The 20,516-nt window shown below is 32.9% G+C and overlaps 2 protein-coding genes across 2 annotated transcripts; one reads left to right on the top strand and one right to left on the bottom strand.

Moving 5' to 3' along the window:
• The first annotated feature begins 1,000 nt into the window (after positions 1-1,000).
• On the top strand, positions 1,001-4,508 carry LOC139841501 (uncharacterized). The gene is made up of 10 exons (XM_071831717.1): positions 1,001-1,074; positions 1,256-1,380; positions 1,528-1,664; positions 1,744-1,810; positions 2,003-2,055; positions 2,292-2,346; positions 2,440-2,514; positions 2,631-2,748; positions 3,260-3,306; positions 4,290-4,508. The coding sequence occupies exons 2-10, from the start codon at positions 1,270-1,272 to the stop codon at positions 4,398-4,400; spliced, it is 774 nt and encodes a 257-aa protein (XP_071687818.1). The 5' UTR covers positions 1,001-1,074; positions 1,256-1,269; the 3' UTR covers positions 4,401-4,508.
• Positions 4,509-6,721: 2,213 nt separating this feature from the next.
• Positions 6,722-9,651, bottom strand: LOC139839660 (F-box protein PP2-A13-like). The gene is made up of 3 exons (XM_071829792.1): positions 9,206-9,651; positions 8,281-8,399; positions 6,722-7,297 (listed from the first exon to the last, which is right to left on the bottom strand). The coding sequence occupies exons 1-3, from the start codon at positions 9,545-9,547 to the stop codon at positions 6,904-6,906; spliced, it is 855 nt and encodes a 284-aa protein (XP_071685893.1). The 5' UTR covers positions 9,548-9,651; the 3' UTR covers positions 6,722-6,903.
• Between the last annotated feature and the right edge of the window lie 10,865 nt (positions 9,652-20,516).

Below are 20,516 nucleotides of genomic sequence, written 5' to 3'. Positions count from 1 at the left end.
TACATTTGAATGATTTAGCGTTGAATAATTTATAATTTAAATGATATAAAATCTTTGAATAAATTTTCATTTGAATGTAAATAAGCTGTTTGATAATCATTTTGAATTAACAATATATTAATTGAATAATTCCATATACTTGTTTGTTAAGTGTTTTGGAATTGAGTAGCAGGATATAGCAGAAAGTTCAAGTGATTAATGGTTAAGAGAGTGTTTCAACTCTGAATAGTTTTACGCTAAATATTGAACTTCAACCGCACATGTCCATCAAAAGTCATGAAACAAAAACAAAAAATGTGGAATGGTTTAGACTTGAATGGTGAACAATTCAATTAAGACATAAACAAACACATCCTTGGTGTCTCCGTTATGTCACCGTGTCACTACTTAAGCGGTTGACCATTGGACCAAATTATAATTATAATTATAATTATAAATATATATTTAATAGAAACTATGTTTTTACTATTCATAGTATTATTTTAATGCTAAAATTCGATTTTTCCAAATTGACCCTTTAACTTTGGTCAAAATACAAATCGGCCTCCCAACCAGGGGGTCAAAATGTCAAATCAAAATTCTCACAAAAAATCTTAAATAAACTCCACCTAAATTTTCAACGGGCCATATCTTCTCGCTCGCCGCGAGTTAAAATTTTCCAACAATACCGTTCAACTCGAAATAATTTTACGAACACAACGCAACTAATTACTCGCAAAACAGATGATTTTTAAAAAACGCTAAATAGTTGGGTCCACCTTTCATACACGTTGGTTTTTTTCTTTTTTTCGAACACTGAATTTAACATTAGAACCTGCTTTGGAGTTCCGCTGGGAACCGCGGGCTCTTTAACTTGTTTATATAAATTCGTACATAAGATGGGCCGGTTGAAACTTAGTGGGCCGAATAGTTTTTGCTTTCATAGGCTCTGTTACTGGATTTAAGTGTGACCTATATTGATAGCCGTTCGCCCGTTCCGTTCCACCCTTGCTTGATTCATTCTCGCACAAATTCACTCAAAGCTTTCGGTGAATCGATATATTTCCATTAACAACTCGACGCATCATCCTGCTAGTTAAGTTGCAGTCTTTCTTTTGACTTTATCAAGTTTTAATAAAAATCGAATTGACCTGCTGTGATTAGCAGCTGCAATTTAGGTCATTTATGTTGTTTTCAGTTGATTTATATTTAATTTTTTGAGAATCTAGAGTGTAATTAGGTTGATAATAATGACATCTTAAACAAATTTATGTAGATTTGGAGATTAATATGAAGATTCGCGATGATGATATGCCTACGTCGAGTAAAATCAAATTCGATGTGAGCGACGACGAAGAATCAGAAGTAGTAGTAGCTGAAGAAGAATCAGCTTCTGAAGATGTGAGTCTTATTATACTCAATTACATTGTTGAAATTGATGTGTTGTAGTTATGTATGATGTAACATTATGAATATGATACACTCAATTATATATTGGTGTTAAATTTGTTGAAAAGTTCGTTAATTATGTGATGACTGTGTGATTAGGATGAGGAGAACGAGATACATGAAGTGCTTGCAAATGTTACGTTTGAGGAGTTGCAGAAGGCACGTTCGGATGGATCACATGTGGTTAATTCGAAGCCTAAGTTAGAGAGGAAGGGTAAAAGAGAGAACAAGAATAGGTACTTTATTTGTTCAATTTACTTTTGTTTGATCATATTCTTGGTTGAGTTGCGAATGGTTGCGGTTTTCTATTTTCAGGCCAATGGAGATTAGTAGCAAAAAACCAGTTGGTAGGTTTAGAGAAGTCATTCAGGCACCTAAAAAGGTGAGTTATGCGTTGAATATGTCACATAATTTGGGTAATCAATTAATTGCGAACTAGTTTCTCTATATTTATTCTCTGCCGCATAATCACAACGCGTTCACTTTTTGCTTGCTTATCACAGTGTTATTCAGTTTCTTTAAAAATGGTGATGTTAATTCTTTTTTTTTTTTTTTATCCATCATTTTTAACCAGGTTATTCGTGACCCGCGATTTGAATCATTATGTGGAACACTAGACGTAGATGGGTAATTTATATCTACCCTTTCAGTTATCTGTGTAAGATGTATGGAGTTCAAAATTGCTATGTCTAGTTGATTACTTTGTCCTCACAGAACAGTTGTTTAACTGTCTTCTGAGCTCCCAATATGCCAATAGTTACTGCAAATGTTAATGAACTTGTGAACTCTATTTAACTACTGCCTTTTTTAGAAAATCTGTCGGTGTCGAAGAGATCTAATAGTTTATACTTTGTGTCTTGCAGGTTCAAGAAGAGATATAACTTTCTATATGATATTGAACTTCCTGCTGAGAAAGAGGTACATTTGTAGAATTCAAAACGTGTGTACCCTAATAGATTTGCTATGTTGTAAACAACAGTTTTTGTTAAATACATTTTATGGTGTTGATAGAGATTGAAGAAGCAGATGAAGAAAACAAAGGACCCAGAAGCCTTTGATGAGTTGAAAGAGCGAGCAGCGTGGATTGTAAGTAGGGCCTTACTTACCAAAATGGATATGAATATGATATAAGTCACGTGTTAGCATTGTAGTATTATAGTGTTTTTTTTTTATATTATTATTTATATTTATGTTTGTGCTAGGACAAGCAGTTGAAATCAGCATCCACAAAGCATACTGATAAAGAGATTCTTGTAAAGCACAAGAAGAAGGAAAGAGAGGCAGCAAAACAAGGGAAAAAACCTTTTTATTTGAAGAAAAGTAATCTCTCTCTCTCTCTCTCTCTCTCTCTCTCTCTCTCTCTCTCTCTCTCTCACTCTCTCTCAGAGTATGTAGCTGGTAGGGTTAAATGGATAGGTCGGTCACATTGAGTAACTGTAAAGTGGACAACTATTTGGTATGGGTTTGGTGTACGCTGAACTCAGTACACTTCTTGGTCCAAGTTTTAAGTATTTTGTATAATCCATTGGTGGGTGAAATATGAATTATTTTGTTACTATGTAGTATGTTTTTTTCGGTAATAGGATTTAGAAAATGCTCTTCAAGTTACAAATACACTTCAGGGGAATTTTAACCCGTTTCTACTTCCTTAGTTTTTATTTCCCCCCTTTGACCCGTTAGAGATCAAAGATAGGCCAAATTGACCCAATTATAAGTTAATGTTCCAGATTTCAGTTTTTGTTTGTATCTTTTGGCAAGTTTTATTTATTTATCCTTTCGTGAGTACCTTGATGCCCTTAATTAATCAACTGTGTCCTCTATTCATTTGCAGCCGAAATCCGAAAGCAGGAACTTGTTGAGAAATTCAAGAAACTCAAGGTATTTAGTTTTATGTGTGATTTCCTCTTCAAACTTTATATTTAGATGCAGAAACTAGCATTTTCTAGTTTATAAACTTTGATTTTTGACATGTTCACGGGTTAGAAAACCACCTTAAATAGTACTCCGTATTAGAACCACCTTAAAAGAATTTTTTAACAATAGAGGCCAACTTAGAGGTTTTATCTTTTTTGGTTTTGATCCATTGAAGGAGCCGAGTTGAGTTCGACTTTAATCCTCAACCTTATTTTTTCTTTATTCTTATCTTATATATATGTAATATGTCCCTAAATATAAACAGCCCTTTACTTCTAAGTTCTCATTATATATGTATTCTTTTAAAGAAAAGTAAAATTACCCATACTATAATCTATATTCTATTTGTAATATAGTGTAGTACTAGAATTTAAGGATTCTTATTTTTCATAACTTTACTACCTTACTATTATAAACAGTTGTATTGTATATACACGTCATGTAACTTACACAGCTATCAAAGTGATTAATACGTAGTAATATTTAGCCATTATATATACAGCAACTTAAAAGGCTTAACTATCATGTTATGAAGGGTACTAAATTGTTTTTGCTCAAATCAGTCTCTTTTAAAGTATGAAAAACCAAAGATTAGCCATATTTTGAATGACTTTTTGTGTAATCTATTGAAATATGTGAGATACGGAGTAGTAATTTATAAAGCCACGTCTACGAAAGATGCTAGGTACTATAATTGAATATATGTTTTATGTTTTACATTGATGATCTAACCCGACCCACAGATTAGACCTTATTATGTTATCTTCCCAATTAAGGACCCACATTAATTTCGATCTTTGATCCGCCACTGGCTCTGACCCAATAAAAAATCAAAGAATAAAATTCTAACAACACTTTTTTTTATCTTCACTTTTCCTATATATATTTCTCATGTCCAAAATTATCAATCCTAATATAATATTTATTTTCCCTGTATAATCTATTAGGCATCTGGCCAGCTTGCATCCTTTATTGAGAAAAAGAGGAGAAAAAACGCCGCAAAAGACCACAGATTCATGCCGTATCGAAGACCAAACGAAAACCAACAAGAAAGTTAGAACCATTACTTTATTGCTTTATTGATGTATAATGCAAGCACCTAACTTCATGCTTTAGTTTTGCCATTCAAAGTTTGGTGTATTTGAATTATTTAAATTTTTAGATTATGGCAGATGTTCTAGAAGTTTGGTTTGGTCTAAATTAATTTATATTATTATATTATTATTATACTTGATGATCTGTGGAAATTTTGTTTGGTATTTGACTAAGTACATGTAGTCTAGAAACTCAAGTGTGGGTGATCAGGAATCAGGATGCATTTCCCATTTAATACCATGGACAAATAGTCATTATTGATCGAACTTCAATGTTGATTTATCATATATTTCTAAAAACGTGGTTCCATTGATTGGGAAGTTACTAAAGAAGTTTGGTATACATGGATGTGACAATATAATAGATACATTTGAAGCTGAAATCAAATGATGTCCCCTCACTATTAAGTTAGTTTTGCTTAAAAATAAATAGAAACATTTCCTTGGTTTTGAATGGTTGTGGGGGTGAGATATGACATTTGACATTACGAGTAATTCGTATATTCTAGCTGGATCAAGGCTGTCAACAAAATATCTCACTCGAATACTTGATGATTGATGATATATACGGGCATGCTTTTAAATAAATAAATTAAATTTTATATATGAAAAGACGTGGTACTAGCGGACACATTACAACACGAGGAGTAGAAACGGGTTTTGTTCATAGTCTGGAAATACTAGAGTGAAAAGTAGAAGAGTGTGAGTCACTGTTTAGATCAGTATTAGAGTTAAAATGGACAGACAAATATAGTTTTCAACCAATCAAAAAAGGGAAGAAAAAAAATCGTGGATGCTGGGCGAGAAGGATGATCAAGTAAATAAATTACCCGAGTGCAAATCATGTGAGAATTGGGTGACCAACCGTTAACTCTCCAGATAACCATGCCGAAAAATGATTAATTTCTAAAAGTTCTGTTAGGTCCTTAGTAGCAATTGGCGACTTTTTTTTTCTTTTACCTCACAGAGCTTTTCGTCCCCTTGATAGCTAGAAGTTCTTCAAAAATATTAAAAGCTGGAGGATTTTGTACCATCCATTCCAGTGTGGTTGGATTCTGTTCAACAGCCCAAGGACTTAGAGCGCATCTTTGGTTGTTTTCACTGCTTGAAGTGATTGCTACGACCACGAAGAAACGACAAAATCCTAATTACAGATATATAAGAGCCAGAACTTCCATCCAACATGACGGCCTCGAAAAAAATCTTGTATCATAGAGATACAATTAAAACCTGAATGGAAAGAAATAAGCCATACGAGGCAACAGAGAGGGGAAAGAGTAGTATGAAGCGTTAAACGAGGCTTGTCCATTGTGTAGTGTTTAGAGAACTAGAGTTTAGAGCTAGTAAAGTTTGAGTATAAGTCCAAATTAAACTCTAATCACTAAATGCTACCTAATAATGTTGATGATTCCTACAAGGAGTGGCTATTGAATATATATAATTCAACACATAATCTTTCGTGCTTTATAGCCGAACATATGATCTTTTCTTATAGCGAATACATATTTATACGAGAAAACCCAAAAGGACATAAAGGAAAAAAGTTAATAGAATACATTTGCAAGTTTATGTCGAATTTAATCATTGGACCCAAACTCGAATAATTCAGAAATTGAACATGATGCGTGTTTTCTTGGTAACCAGAAGCTTACATACAAAATATAGCTAGATCATTTTTTCAGTCATATGCTAGTTAACTTTTTTTTTTTACTGGTCTATTGCACTTTTAGGTGCTTGATACATAGCTAAGCAACGTTACAGAAAATATAGATTATACGGAATACATTATGATTATAATACCCAACATTAGTTATGAAAAATATATTCGAAAAGTAATCGAATCAAACCTTCGAATGACGTCTCACATAGACCCGAATAATTGAGCTCCATATTTCAATCAGATTAATTAAAGGGGTGAGCTGAGCGAGGCTCGAACTTATGACATCAACCTCAGCCCCAAACACAAGGAATAGAGATACCACCAAGCTAGAAGCTGTGGTACACGTTACCCGAAAGTCAAATCTAATAAAGGGGGTACTAATTAGTTGTTCATAAATCTTGATCTTGTTCACTATACACACTAATAGCTGAGCTTTTTTGTGCACTTTAGGTAAAAGCACCATGCTATCTAACTAACCATGCATATATTCTATGTATCAAATCGAATCAAATCCAAATGTATAATAATAATAATATTAAAAAAAGCCTAAATAATTTAATCAAACCTTGAAGATTTGTATAACAAACCAAACACAGCTATAAATTATCAAAAGCAATTTAAAAAATGTACAAAACTACAAATCACTAATTAATACTACGTAGTTATTGATCTCACCTCACTATTTATATAATATATACTATCATACATATACAAGAAGCACTCTACTAAAAAAGGTTAGTTGCAAATAAAAAATATTGCTTTTAACCTACATTTATACATCATCTATCAAACAAAACTTTCAAATCTTCATTTAGGGCGAATGAGAACAGAATCCACACACAGTCCACCTTTAGTGTGTGTGCAATCGATCTGCGTCATCGAAAACTTGATCTTCATCGGTACCATTGAATCCTCAACAACAAAATCACCAGCTCGATAAAGATTCCATTTTCCAGGTTCCGTTAAATAGCATTGACTTATCGCCTTTTGACCATCTGAAGTCGAAAGCTGAAACTTTACCGGTTTTACGTCCCAGCCATGGACGTGATCGGAGTTGCAAACTCGCCGCCCAAACCGCCTGCCGGACCGCCCAAGTTGTAAACGGAAGAAGAGACTGTAGGTCCCACATGGAAAAGGGAAGTCAATTTCTCCATCGACTTCAAACCACCAGATTTGTTGAAGATAAGCTACGGAACGGAATCTACACAATAAAAAAATCTCATTTGTTTTACTCATCTATCATTTTCAGTGTGTTCATCATGTGCATATAGGGTCAAAAAATGAAATTTGTGATTGTGACTCCCATTTTGTTTGGGACAATACATGATAACGACACATACAAAACAAAAGATTTCTGAATTTTCCATCAACCGAGAATATAGTTTTCCATCAAACAACATCAATTACACATTATTTAAACTGTGTATGTTTTGTCTGATTGAATTTTGCTCATCAATATCTTCACTAAAAGTTCATATATCTAAATAAGCATATCAAGAACAAGCTTAACATCAACTACTAAGATTACTCTTAGGATTGAGTCTAGTGGTGGATCTAATCAAGATTTTTGTCTAGGGTAAACTCTAAACACTAGCGAGTCTAGGTAATAGGGAGTGGGGTCCCGTGACCCCACTAGTCTGGAACGAAGTACTCTTCAAATTGTACAGGAGATCACTAAATTTTACTACATGACCCCATATATTTTTAGGATTTATAGTTTTTTAGAGGTAAACAAAAATATATATATAATTAGTTGTGAAAAAAAAAAAATTAGGAGCCCATTGAGCTTTGATCTAGAATTTGCCACTGGCTCTAAACATAACATAACATGATAACAATAACCAGTTTTTTAAAAGAAGAATCCAAATAACACGTTGAAAGCACCACAAAATATCTTTTTCGGGCCATGTATGGACCGGTAGGTCCGCCCATATTTGGAGCCAAGGAAATAACAACTTTCTAAAATGATTACCATATTCGAAATACCAACCTACCAAAGAAACACATAATTTTGTCGCGGACTAACATTGGATTCATTGTGAATGACATCAATAACAATAGACTAAAATTTATCGAACATATATTAAATATAAAAACTTCTGTAAATAATTGCCAACTCTAATCTAAAATATCATGAAAAGAGTATCTTAATATACAGGTAATAAAAAAAATGCAAAAACTCACCTAGATTCTTCGGTCGAAATCCAGCTCCAATATCTACGATCATCAATCCCCGTTATTGCTAATCCGTTGGAAGATATCAATACACACGCTTTTCCTGTACCTTTATCCAGCCAAACTTTCTGCATAAAGTATTCTAAAATAATATTAGAAAACTTTATCTAAGGACAAGACTCCATTTAAGGAAAAACCAAAATCACATAATCTGGTTCTATGATTTTCAAATTATAATTGGGGGTGTTTAGATCATGTTCGTGTAAACTAATTATATTGTTGCTTTAAGTTGTAATCATTTTTTTGGAATGTTGATGAAACAATCTTCAATGGTATATGATTATTTAGGAGAAACATGCAAGGAGTTGTTCTAAGAAGACTACTAACTAAATTCTATATACTCAATGTAAAATTACCTTAACTATCTCTAACTTACAAACTCATAATCCGATTAACGTATCAATCAATTATATAATCCGGTTTAAGTAAATCACCCAATTTGATTTCTGAACAACCAAGATACAAACAACAACACAAGAAGAGAAAACAAGTGCACCACAGATAAAATTTTGCTATTTATGGTTTGCACTACTTACTTGAGCTCAAGAAATGCATATAATTAGTACTTACTCAAACTAACTACAATCCAATTCATCTAATTTTTCAAGATCTTTCCTTTTTTCACATAAACCCAGGTCACTAATCAGCATAGCACACCTCAGTTCATACAAACACATATTTATATATTTAAAGACTTTTTGTACCAAAAATACATTATTCATCCAAAATCAAATAACCAAGGCGTAAAGCAACAAACTTTAATCTAATTCCACACAAAAAGTCACAAACACATATTTATTGAGTATTTTTTGGATCAAAATTGTAAATATATCACAAAATAAACCAAAACAAAGCTAATAAATAAAGATCATACCTTTGTACCACCATCAATTAGACTAGGTGTAGACAGCCTTGCATAAATTTCTTTTTTACAAAGGGTAGATGAAAATTTATTTTTATTATCATCAAACACCCTGGAAATAATAGAATCATAATTGTTTGGTAACTTTGATTCCCAGACAAAATCAGCCGTTGATGCATAACGAAAAGCACGGTTAAGAGATGCGAGTCTACATATATCTTGTGGGGTTAAGTACAGCAGAACAGAACCCACCACACTTTCCGGCAGATCACCGAGACACGGCTCCGGCGACTTCACCGGAGCATTGGTGGTGCTACTACACATAAGAAGAAATGATGAAAGCCCGGATCCCATAGACAAAAACCCAATCTCAAGATCAGATTTTTTTTAAGGGGTTTTAATTTTGATCTGAAAATTTAATGAATTATCTGAAAATTCTCAGTGGGTTGCGGGGGTGAGATTGATAAAGGAAGTGGGTGTTTTATAATGTTACATTTTATTTTATTTAATAGAAGGTGCGTTTTATAATGGAGGGAACTATATACGTTCTCTTTTGCTGACAACTTTATATACTTTATACGAGTACTAATTTATGAAAGTTTAAACTGTTATAATTCAGTAGGCTTATAACTACCTTTAGTGGTTTGATTCTTGATGTTATAATTCAGTAGGCTTATAACTACCTTTAGTGGTTTGATTCTTGATGTTATAATTCAGTAGGCTTATAACTACCTTTAGTGATTTGATTCTTGATTTAGAATACTAATAATGAAGTGTAAGAACAAAGATGATAATGGAGAGAAAGAAAGAAACACTTTGTAAGTGTGAGAAATGGTGCAAGTTTAATGCTTGCATTCATGAGTATTTATAGCCTAAAATCTCAATATAAAAATACATACTTTGTGTACCAAAATTGACTATATGTATACACCAAAATTGACTATCCATATCTATATTATTATTATTATTATAACACTCCCCCTTGGATAGCAATTTTATTTTGTTGAAGATCAACTATAAATTACTGCCTCGTTAAAAACCTTGCTAAAGAAAACCCAGTGGGAAAAAACTTTAGCTAAGGGAAAAAGAGTGCAGCATGGAGTTGACTCCCCCTCAAGTAGACATCGCTTCAGCTGTTACATCTTTTGAACATGTCTCATGCCAATGTTATGAACGTGTGTTCTGAAAATAGCAGTTGGAAGTGCTTTCGTGAAAAGATCAGCAGAGTTTTTGCTAGATTGCACATATCTCATTTCAATCTGGTTGTCCTTAATGAGATTTTGAGTGTATGAGAAGAATCTAGGTGGTATGTGTTTTGTTCGGTCACTTTTGATATACCCTTCTTTCATCTGTGCTATGCAAGCTGCATTATCTTCATAGATAGTTGTTGGACTTTTATCGCGTTCTAGTCCACAAGAATCAGTAATGAGTTGTGTCATTGATCTCAACCAAAAACATTCTCGAGTAGCTTCATGTAATGCAATCACTTCGGCATGATTTGACGATGTAGCAACAAGTGTTTGTTTTTGAGAACGCCATGATATTGCAGTACCTCCATTTAGGAATACATATCCAGTTTGAGATTTAGCTTTATGTGGATCAGATAAATAACCTGCATCTGCATAACCAACCAAATCTTGTTTTGATTCGTTAGAATAAAATAATCCTAAATCAGTAGTTCCTCGAAGGTATCGAAATATGTGTTTGATCCCATTCCAGTGTCTTTTGGTAGGAGCAGAGCTGAACCTTGCCAACAAATTAACTGCAAAAGAAATGTCAGGTCTTGTACAATTTGTAAGATACATAAGAGCTCCAATTGCACTAAGATATGGTACTTCTGGTCCAAGAATGTCTTCTTGATCTTCACATGGACGAAATGGATCAGCTTCAACATTGAGTGATCTAACAACCATAGGAGTACTTAATGGTTTTGCCTTGTCCATATTGAAACGTTTCAAAATCTTTTCAGTATATGTTGTTTGATGTACAAGTAAACCATTAGGCATATGCTCAATTTGTAAACCAAGGCAATACTTGGTTTTTCCGAGATCTTTCATTTCAAATTCTTTCTTTAGAAGTTGAATGGCTTCATGGATCTCTTTATTTGTACCTATGATGTTAAGATCATCAACATAAACAGCTATGATCACATATCCGGATGTTGTTTTCTTAATGAAAACACAAGGGCAAGTAAGATTATTTGTATACCCTTTGCTTATCAAGTAATCACTTAATCGGTTATACCACATACGTCCCGATTGTTTTAACCCATATAAAGATCTTTGTAATTTAATCGAATACATTTCTTTGGGTTTTGCATTTGATGCTTCTGGTACCTTAAATCCTTCAGGTATCTTCATATATATATCACTATCAAGTGATCCATATAGATAAGCAGTCACAACATCCATGAGATGCATTTCTAAATTTTTAGAAACTGCCAGACTGATTAAGTACCTAAAAGTAATTGCATCCATAACAGGAGAATAAGTTTCTTCATAATCAATTCCCGGTCTTTGAGAAAAACCTTGAGCTACAAGTCTAGCTTTATACCTTGTAACTTCATTTTTCTCATTTCTTTTTCGGACAAAAATCCATCTGTATCCTACAGGTTTCACATCTTTAGGAGTGAGAATGATGGATCCGAAAACTTTTCTTTTATTGAGTGATTCTAATTCAGCTCGTATTGCTTCTTTCCATTGAGCCCAATCATGTCTATTTTGACATTCAACCATAGATGTTGGTTCTGGATCATCATCATTATTCATGATGTCATATGCAACATTAAATGAAAATTTCTCATCAAGATTTTTCATTTCATTTCGGTTCCATAATATTTTTGAATATGCATAATTGATTGCAATTTCTGTATTGACATCATCAATCTCCTCTGCAGTAGGAGTACTGATTTGTGGTTCTTCTTGAACACTTTCTTTTACTTCATTATCAGCTGATTTTCTTTTTCGAGGATTTTTATCCTTTGAACCGATTGGTCTTCCACGTTTCTGACGTGGCAAAGATTCATGAGTGACGTTATTGCCAGCTTTTGGAATTTCAATTCGAGCTGGAGTATTTACTGCTGGTATATATGATTTTGTCACCGTTTTTGTATCTGTAAATGCATCAGGCAATTGATTTGCAAGTTCTTGTATATGCATTATCTTTTGAACTTCTGTCTCGCATTCTTTTGTGCGAGGATCAAGATACTTTAATTGAGGTTCACACCATGAAACATCATTTTCTTTATTTTTCATTTCTCCCCCTAATCTAGGGAACAATGTTTCATTAAAATGACAATCAGCAAAACGTGCTGTAAAAACGTCACCTGTCATAGGTTCAATATACCTTAATATTGAAGATGTTTCATATCCAACATATATTCCCAACCTCCTTTGAGGACCCATTTTTGTACGTTGTGGTGTCGCAATTGGAACATACACTGCACAACCAAATGTTCTAAGATGGGAAATATTTGGCTCTTGACCAAAAGCAAGTTGTAGGGGGGAATATTTATGACTTGCACTTGGTCTGATGCGAATCAATGCAGCAGCATGTAAAATTGCATGACCCCATATAGATACAGGGAGTTTTGTTCTCATTATCAATGGTCTAGCGATTAACTGTAAACGTTTAATCAATGACTCGGCTAAACCATTTTGTGTATGCACATGAGCAACAGAATGTTCAACAACAATTCCTATAGACATGCAATAGTCATTAAATGCTTGAGATGTAAATTCACCAGCATTATCAAGTCTCACCCTTTTAATGGTGTAATCAGGAAAATGAGCTCTCAATTTAATAATTTGGGCAAGAAATTTTGCAAATGCCACATTACGGCTTGATAACAGACAAACATGAGACCATCTGCTAGATGCGTCTATTAGAACCATGAAATATCTAAATGGTCCACATGGTGGATGAATTGGTCCACATATATCACCTTGAATTCTTTCAAGAAACATTGGTGATTCTTTCTCAACCTTAAGTGGTGAGGGTCTAGTTATCAATTTTCCAAGAGAGCAAGATGTACATGGAACCATTGTATCATGATGGATTTTTCTATCCTTTAGTGGATGTCCATGAGTACATTCAATAATCCTTTTCATCATTGTTGATCCTGGATGGCCTAATCTGTTATGCCATAAACTGAATACACCAGGATCAATATATTTTTCGTTAACTACCATATGTATTTCTGGTACATTTATATGTGTATAATGTAATCCAGAACTAAGTCTTGGCAGTTTTTCAACCACATGACTCTTGTCAGTGATACTTAAATATTTCTCATTTTCTGTTGTCACTGACTGATAATCATACCCGTTAAGGTATATGTCGGAGAAACTCAATAAATTTCTGCTTGACTTGGGAGAAAATAAGGCATCATTTATTAAAAATTTTGTACCATTTGGTAGTATGAAATTTGCCTTTCCTATCCCTTTTATCAAGTTAGCAGGTCCTGATATTGTATGTATAGTTCCTTCCGTTGGTTTTAGATCAATAAAATATTTCTCGGATTTAAGTATAGTGTGTGTAGTTCCACTGTCTGCTATACAGAGATCTCCACCACTTGATTGATGTTGTATTCCAGCAAAATTCATATTGAACTTCATATATAAGAAATAAATAGTGAGTACATTAATATTACACAATATTTTAAACGCAAATAGATAGTACTGAAACATTTAGCAAACATAATGACAAAGACAGACGATATTAAATCGTTTATTTTTCAAAAGATACACAACTTAAACATTCAAGAAATCTTCATATAAATCAGATGGTTTCTCAGTGACTGTTGGATCAATATTATCCACAAAATTTACTTCCTTTTCTTTACCTTTCAGCGAATCCTGATACATCTTAACAGGATGTTTAGATGTTCGGCAAGTATTAGCCCAGTGGCCCATTCTACCACATCTGTAGCAAGATTCTTCAGAATTTTTAGAAGAATTTTCTTCAACATCTTGTTTAATGGGCTTGTTTTGTGGTTGATATTTATATTTTCGTGGATTACTATTTCTTTGACCACCACGGCCACGACCACGACCACGTCCACGCCCATTACCATTACCATAAGGATGGTTTCTACCATAGTTATGGCTTTTGGCATGATGATGGTGATGGTTATTATAACCACGACCTTGCCCGCGTCCTTGTCCCTGTTTATAATTATTTGCAGTATTTGCTTCAGGGATTGCAAGTGTACCAGTAGGACGGGATTGCTGATTTTTCATTAATAGCTCATCATTTTGCTCTGCAACTAAGAGATATGAATTAAGTTCAGGATATGTTTTGAACTTTAGCATTCTCAAATTTCTTTGCACTGTGATGTTTGCAGCATTCATTGTGGAGAAAGTTTTCTCCATCATGTCTGCATCACTAATTTCATGTCCACAGAATTTAAGTTGTGAACATGTATTATACAGAGCTGAGCTGTATTCATTTACTTTCTTAAAGTCTTGGAACCTTAATGTTCTCCATTGTTCCATTGCAGCTGGAAGTAAAATTTCTCTTTGATTATTGAATCTGCTTTTGAGACCTTCCCATAAAACATGGGGATCTTCTACAGTCACATAATTATTTTGTAAGCATTCATCAATATGTTGATGAATAAAGCAACATGCCGTAGCTTGTTCTTTTTCAGAACAAGTGTTGTTTTCATTTATGGTTTCAAGAATGCCCATTGATTTAAGATGCATTTTTACTTTTATAACCCATGGCATGTAGTTGTTTCCAGTTGATTCTAAAGGAGTAAATTTAAGCTTTTCCAGATTCGACATTTTCTATTATCAAAAATTAAAACAAACATCATGATAAATTAGAGTCAATTTATATTCATAAGTATATAAACATTAAACATAAATTTAATATAACATAAATGATAAGTAGGTGACAGTGTCGACCATGTGTAAGCAATCATAAATAAATGTTATATAACAAAAATATAAATATTAGTAAACATAAATGAAAATTTGGCGACAGTGTCGACCATATATTTTTTCAGGTGGTATAACCGACCTATATCATTCTGGTGGTATAACCGACCATATATCATTTTGGTGGTATAACCGACCATATATCATTTTGGTGGCAGAGCCAACCATATTTAGTATTAAGATTATCGTGCTGATAACGTGTTATAATTCAGTAGGCTTATAACTACCTTTAGTGGTTTGATTCTTGATGTTATAATTCAGTAGGCTTATAACTACCTTTAGTGGTTTGATTCTTGATGTTATAATTCAGTAGGCTTATAACTACCTTTAGTGATTTGATTCTTGATTTAGAATACTAATAATGAAGTGTAAGAACAAAGATGATAATGGAGAGAAAGAAAGAAACACTTTGTAAGTGTGAGAAATGGTGCAAGTTTAATGCTTGCATTCATGAGTATTTATAGCCTAAAATCTCAATATAAAAATACATACTTTGTGTACCAAAATTGACTATATGTATACACCAAAATTGACTATCCATATCTATATTATTATTATTATTATAACATAAACTATTTTTTTTCTTCTCCGTTTTCAAACTAACAGCAATATTTACGTGATAGATTTACTAGAACTTGGAAAAAAAAGTAAGTTTTTTCTTAAAAAAAAAAAAAAAAGATTTTTCTAATAACAACCCTAAAAGTTATCATTAAAAATTTAGACACACAATAATGATTTGTAAATTTAAAATAACCGTCCACTTTCATGAAAAAAACTACCATCAACCAACAAATGTACTATTGGGTTTTGCATAATTTATCTCCTAATAACAGTCGCTAAAGTTATCAATAGAAAATTCATAAAAAAAACCTAATTAGAAAGTATCTTATAAAATAAGTTTATAGAAATCAATATGATTCAATTTAATTCTGTGTATATTTTGTCAAACACATAAAAATAATAATATGCATCTCCCACCTTCAGAATTCAAAAATAAAATTCTGCTACCAACTCCAGCTATAAGTTTCAACTACAGCTACAAACTCCAACTTTAATTACAAACTCCTACTACAACTATTTTCACCAAACACAATATTCGTACTAAATTATTTATTGATTAATGAGAATTGATATTTCCATCATCAAAATTAATGTATCCACAACAATTGTGTATTAAAAGTGGATGTTTAATTGATCGCTTGGTTACACAATTAATAGTGGAGATTCTGAATGATAATTAACATTCGATCTAATAGATATTCATCCGATTCGATTTACTAATATAAACATGAACTTAACATCCAAGTCAAAACCAATCATACAATATTTTGATGAATGTTTTGTCCAGAACATTTTCTAAATTACATGTAAATACATAAAATAATTAATAAATATTACATTAATAATTAATAAATATCACATTAATAAAAGTGATTACATTAATAATTAAAATTTATGACACTAACTATAAATATAAATACAAGACATTAAGACCACTCACTACGCGTGTCAACGGAGGCCTTTTGTTGTTCCACAACGTCGACAACGGCCACTGTGCAACCATTGTCGACAGCATCGTTATGCCGTTGTGGGAAGAAACCACGAAGGATACAACGGTCAGCGAGTCCAGATGGCACAATTTGATTGGTTGGCGGTTTGAATGTTTGAAAATGTCGACCATTTACGGATGTTTGCAAAATAAAAAAAAAATTAATTTCCAATATAAATATACACTCAATTCCATTTTTTATACACATTTCATATTTACATTTCTCTCAAACATCACACATTTCAAATCATTTTATAACCATTTCTCTCAAACACAATTTCACACCATGAATTCAAACAAAGTTTCCATTGATGTGCATTACAAGGGGCGAGCTGAGTATGACCGGAAGTCATACATTGATGGCGAAAAAAAATCTTTTGAAGATGTTGACGTTTCCGACTTTGATTGGTCAAAGTTGAAAAAATTTCTCGAAAAAGAAACACCATACGTGTTTACAAATATTGTGTATTTTGACGAAGAGCACCAATCGCTGATGGTTCTGTTTACGGATGAGCAATGAGATAAGCAAAAAGAGCGAGCCAAGACACGACCTTGTCGAATTGAATTGTATCTTGTAAACATGAGCGAATCAGCTATTAATCGGGCGCCATATGATTCAAGTAGCCTGGAGTCAGGTTACGTGAGTCAGGACTCGTTCGACGGAAAAAATTAAACAATGTTTTATATACTCGTATTATTATATTTTAGGACTTTTAATTATGTATTTTTTTTAGGATATTTTTAACGTATTTTAGGATTTAAATTATCTATTTATTCTTTTTTTAACGAGTGTATTTTAATTTTTAGTATTTAATAATTTCGTTTTTTTTAACATTTTAATTATGTAAACTTAAATAATTAATCAATATTTTAATATACCAAAAATAAAAAATAAATGTCACATCATCATCCCACAACAACACAACGGCACAACAATACATTTACCACAATGTCCACTTAATTCCGCAACAAAGGCACGCCAACAAAAATCCCTCCACAACACCACAATATCACAACATTATCAATATGCATAGAGAATGGTCTAAAACACTAGTTTAAGTATGTTTGAAAAATGCATAATTAATACTGTTTTTAGAGTGTAATTGGATTAAGCTTTTAAAAAATAAAAAATACTAATACCTAAATAGAAAAATATTAAACGCCCATCTAACCATTTCATTTCATTTCATTTCAATATATACTAATACCAACCCTTTTTTGGTCGTTTTACTTATAAGGGAGTATAGTTTTGGCCAAAGGAATATATTTACCGGATTAAAGATGTAATTATTCAAGGGTAAAAGTTGTAAATGTTCAGTAACTTGTAACTTTTCAATTTCTTATAATAATCAATAAATAAAATTCACCAACTTTTTTTACCGGATTTATCGCTTTTTTAGATGCGAGTTAGGTTTATCCGCCATCACCGTTCAACTCGAAATAATTTTACGAACAAAACGCAATTAACTATATTCGAAACGGAGTTTCTTTTAAAGTAAACATTTTAGATACATAATATATATAACCAAATCAATTAATTATATCAACTAAATAGCTAGAGCAACATGTAAGTTCATGATTTTGTAAGGGGAAAAAGACATGAGTTCGAGTCCTCATGCCCCTTTTTTCTTTCTTTTTGTTCGTAATTTTTTATCTCAGTTATCGCTCAACATTTAAGTTTCATAAAAGACGTTAAAATGTTCCTACGCAACCCGCGGGCTATTAGGTATATTTGTTTCTCTTTGAGAGAATTAAAGAAAACACGATAATATTTTTTTTATCATCAAAATTTATTAAGTTACCACCTCGCTACCGAGAAACTAAGGAGGGACGCAAATCAACAACATTACAATGACTTAATTAGTCAATTGTTCCAACAAACACAAATTTTCCCTCTACATCCAATTAAAAGATTATGTACGAATTAACGATGAGTCATTTAAAGTGGGTTGTACAAGATGGTACATTGACGATCGAGTTCTTCAACAAGGCTTGGTGGTTATGATAGAAATAAAGAAGAGAAAGAATCAGTAAATATGTTACTTTCGGAAATATCGTGTTTTCTATAAATATTTGTGTTCACAAATTTTCAAATGTACATTTTATTTTATATATGTATGTAATAGGTAGTAAACATATGTAGGCATTTTGTACATAAATATTGTCTGATACTACGAACAGGTACCAAACAACGTATATCCAACTGCAACCGTCGCAACGCGTGATCCGAAACTCATTCTATTTATATGAAAAAGGAATTTTTCTTTTTCCTTAAAATCTACTAACTAGTTCTAAAAAATACAAAAACAAGGGTCAAACCATTCACTTGGATTCTTTTACTTTCACTTGGCGGTGTCTATCCAAACGATATTTCACTCGTGCCAAATCATTTTTTTACGAACGTTTAATCAAGCCGTCTCATTAGTTTTGAGAATTTATTCGAGATATAATAATGAGACCTTAATATATTAGCTAAAAATTAAAAACAAATAAGACTTGTTGACCGGAGCTTAGGTTATTTAGTAGTTGTTGGCTAAATAATAATAAATTGATCTTTTTAAGCTAATAATTTGTAAACTAGTTAATTACAAAACTAGTTAATTACAGTTTAAAATCGTTGTATGAATAATATTATGTTACTATATATAAATAAATGCGTTATTATTTTTTAAAATGTTGACATCTAAAACCCCACTATTTCAAAAACAAAAAACATGTGTGAGAGAGAAACATTTAGAGAGAGAAACAAAAAAGAAACCGCTTCTGCATATTCGACAGATGGATTGAACGACGTCGAAGATGGATGGATGAAACAACGAGGAGCACGCAAGGGTAACTGCTACAGGGATCGATCGATGGGTGTTAACAAACGCCTCTTAACGTCATTTATGTTCTATAACTTTCCAGAAATCTGGGGAGTCGCTGAACTATGGGGGTCTTTCAAGAAGTTCGGTGTTGTTATGGATGTTAATCTTGCTAGAAAACGACTCCAAAACGGCCACAGATTCGGGTTTGTTAGGTTTGAAGGTGTATGTGAAAGCGAAATGGATCGGCTGTTACGTACCCTAAATAGGGTTCAAATTCTTGGATGGGGGTTGAAGGTTTATAGGGCAAAGGAAAGAGACGGAGAGAATCATTTCCACGCAAAGGCAATGAACAATACTTACGGGAAATTTAACTCTAGGGATTCTTATGTTAGAAAATAAGAAGTGGTGTGGAAGATGAATGTGTCCAAAAATCCAAAGGAAAACAAAAAAGTTTGGAAAGAAGTACCAAAGCAAGATGAGAACCAGGAGAATGATTTCATCAGAAATAACCCTACACCTTCAGAAGTATTCAACAAGAAAGATAAGGAAAAACAACCTGATCGTAAATTTGTACAATTTCGAGACTCTAAAGTAAGAAACGCAGGTTTTAACGGTGATGAGAATATTAGAATGGTCATACTCAATGATGAATCCGACAATTCCATGGCCCTTAATACGGCCATTGTGGGGGAGGTCAAAGACTACAACCTAATGCACCAAGTTAAGAGACTATGTGAGATTGAAGGACTTATCGATGCAACCATCGAGTATATCGGTGGGTTAGACGTAATGCTAATTCTCAATTCATCAGAAGCGGTCAATAACATTCTACAGAACGAGCATCATGGCATTAAGAGATAGATTAACAACCTTAGAAAATGGGAAAACACCTATTTTTCGTCCGGTAGGGTTACGTGGGTAAATGTTCTTGGGGTACCAGTTATGGTGTGGAATGAAACTACTTTCAAAAAGATTGGGAGTTGGTGGGGTGAAGTTTTGGAAAAGAAGAATTGCAAGTTAGAGGG

Source organism: Rutidosis leptorrhynchoides, chromosome 4 (genome assembly GCF_046630445.1).
Source record: "Rutidosis leptorrhynchoides isolate AG116_Rl617_1_P2 chromosome 4, CSIRO_AGI_Rlap_v1, whole genome shotgun sequence".
NCBI lineage: Eukaryota > Viridiplantae > Streptophyta > Magnoliopsida > Asterales > Asteraceae > Rutidosis > Rutidosis leptorrhynchoides.
Note: the sequence above shows the minus strand (reverse complement) of the source record. Positions and strands in the feature narration are given on the sequence as shown.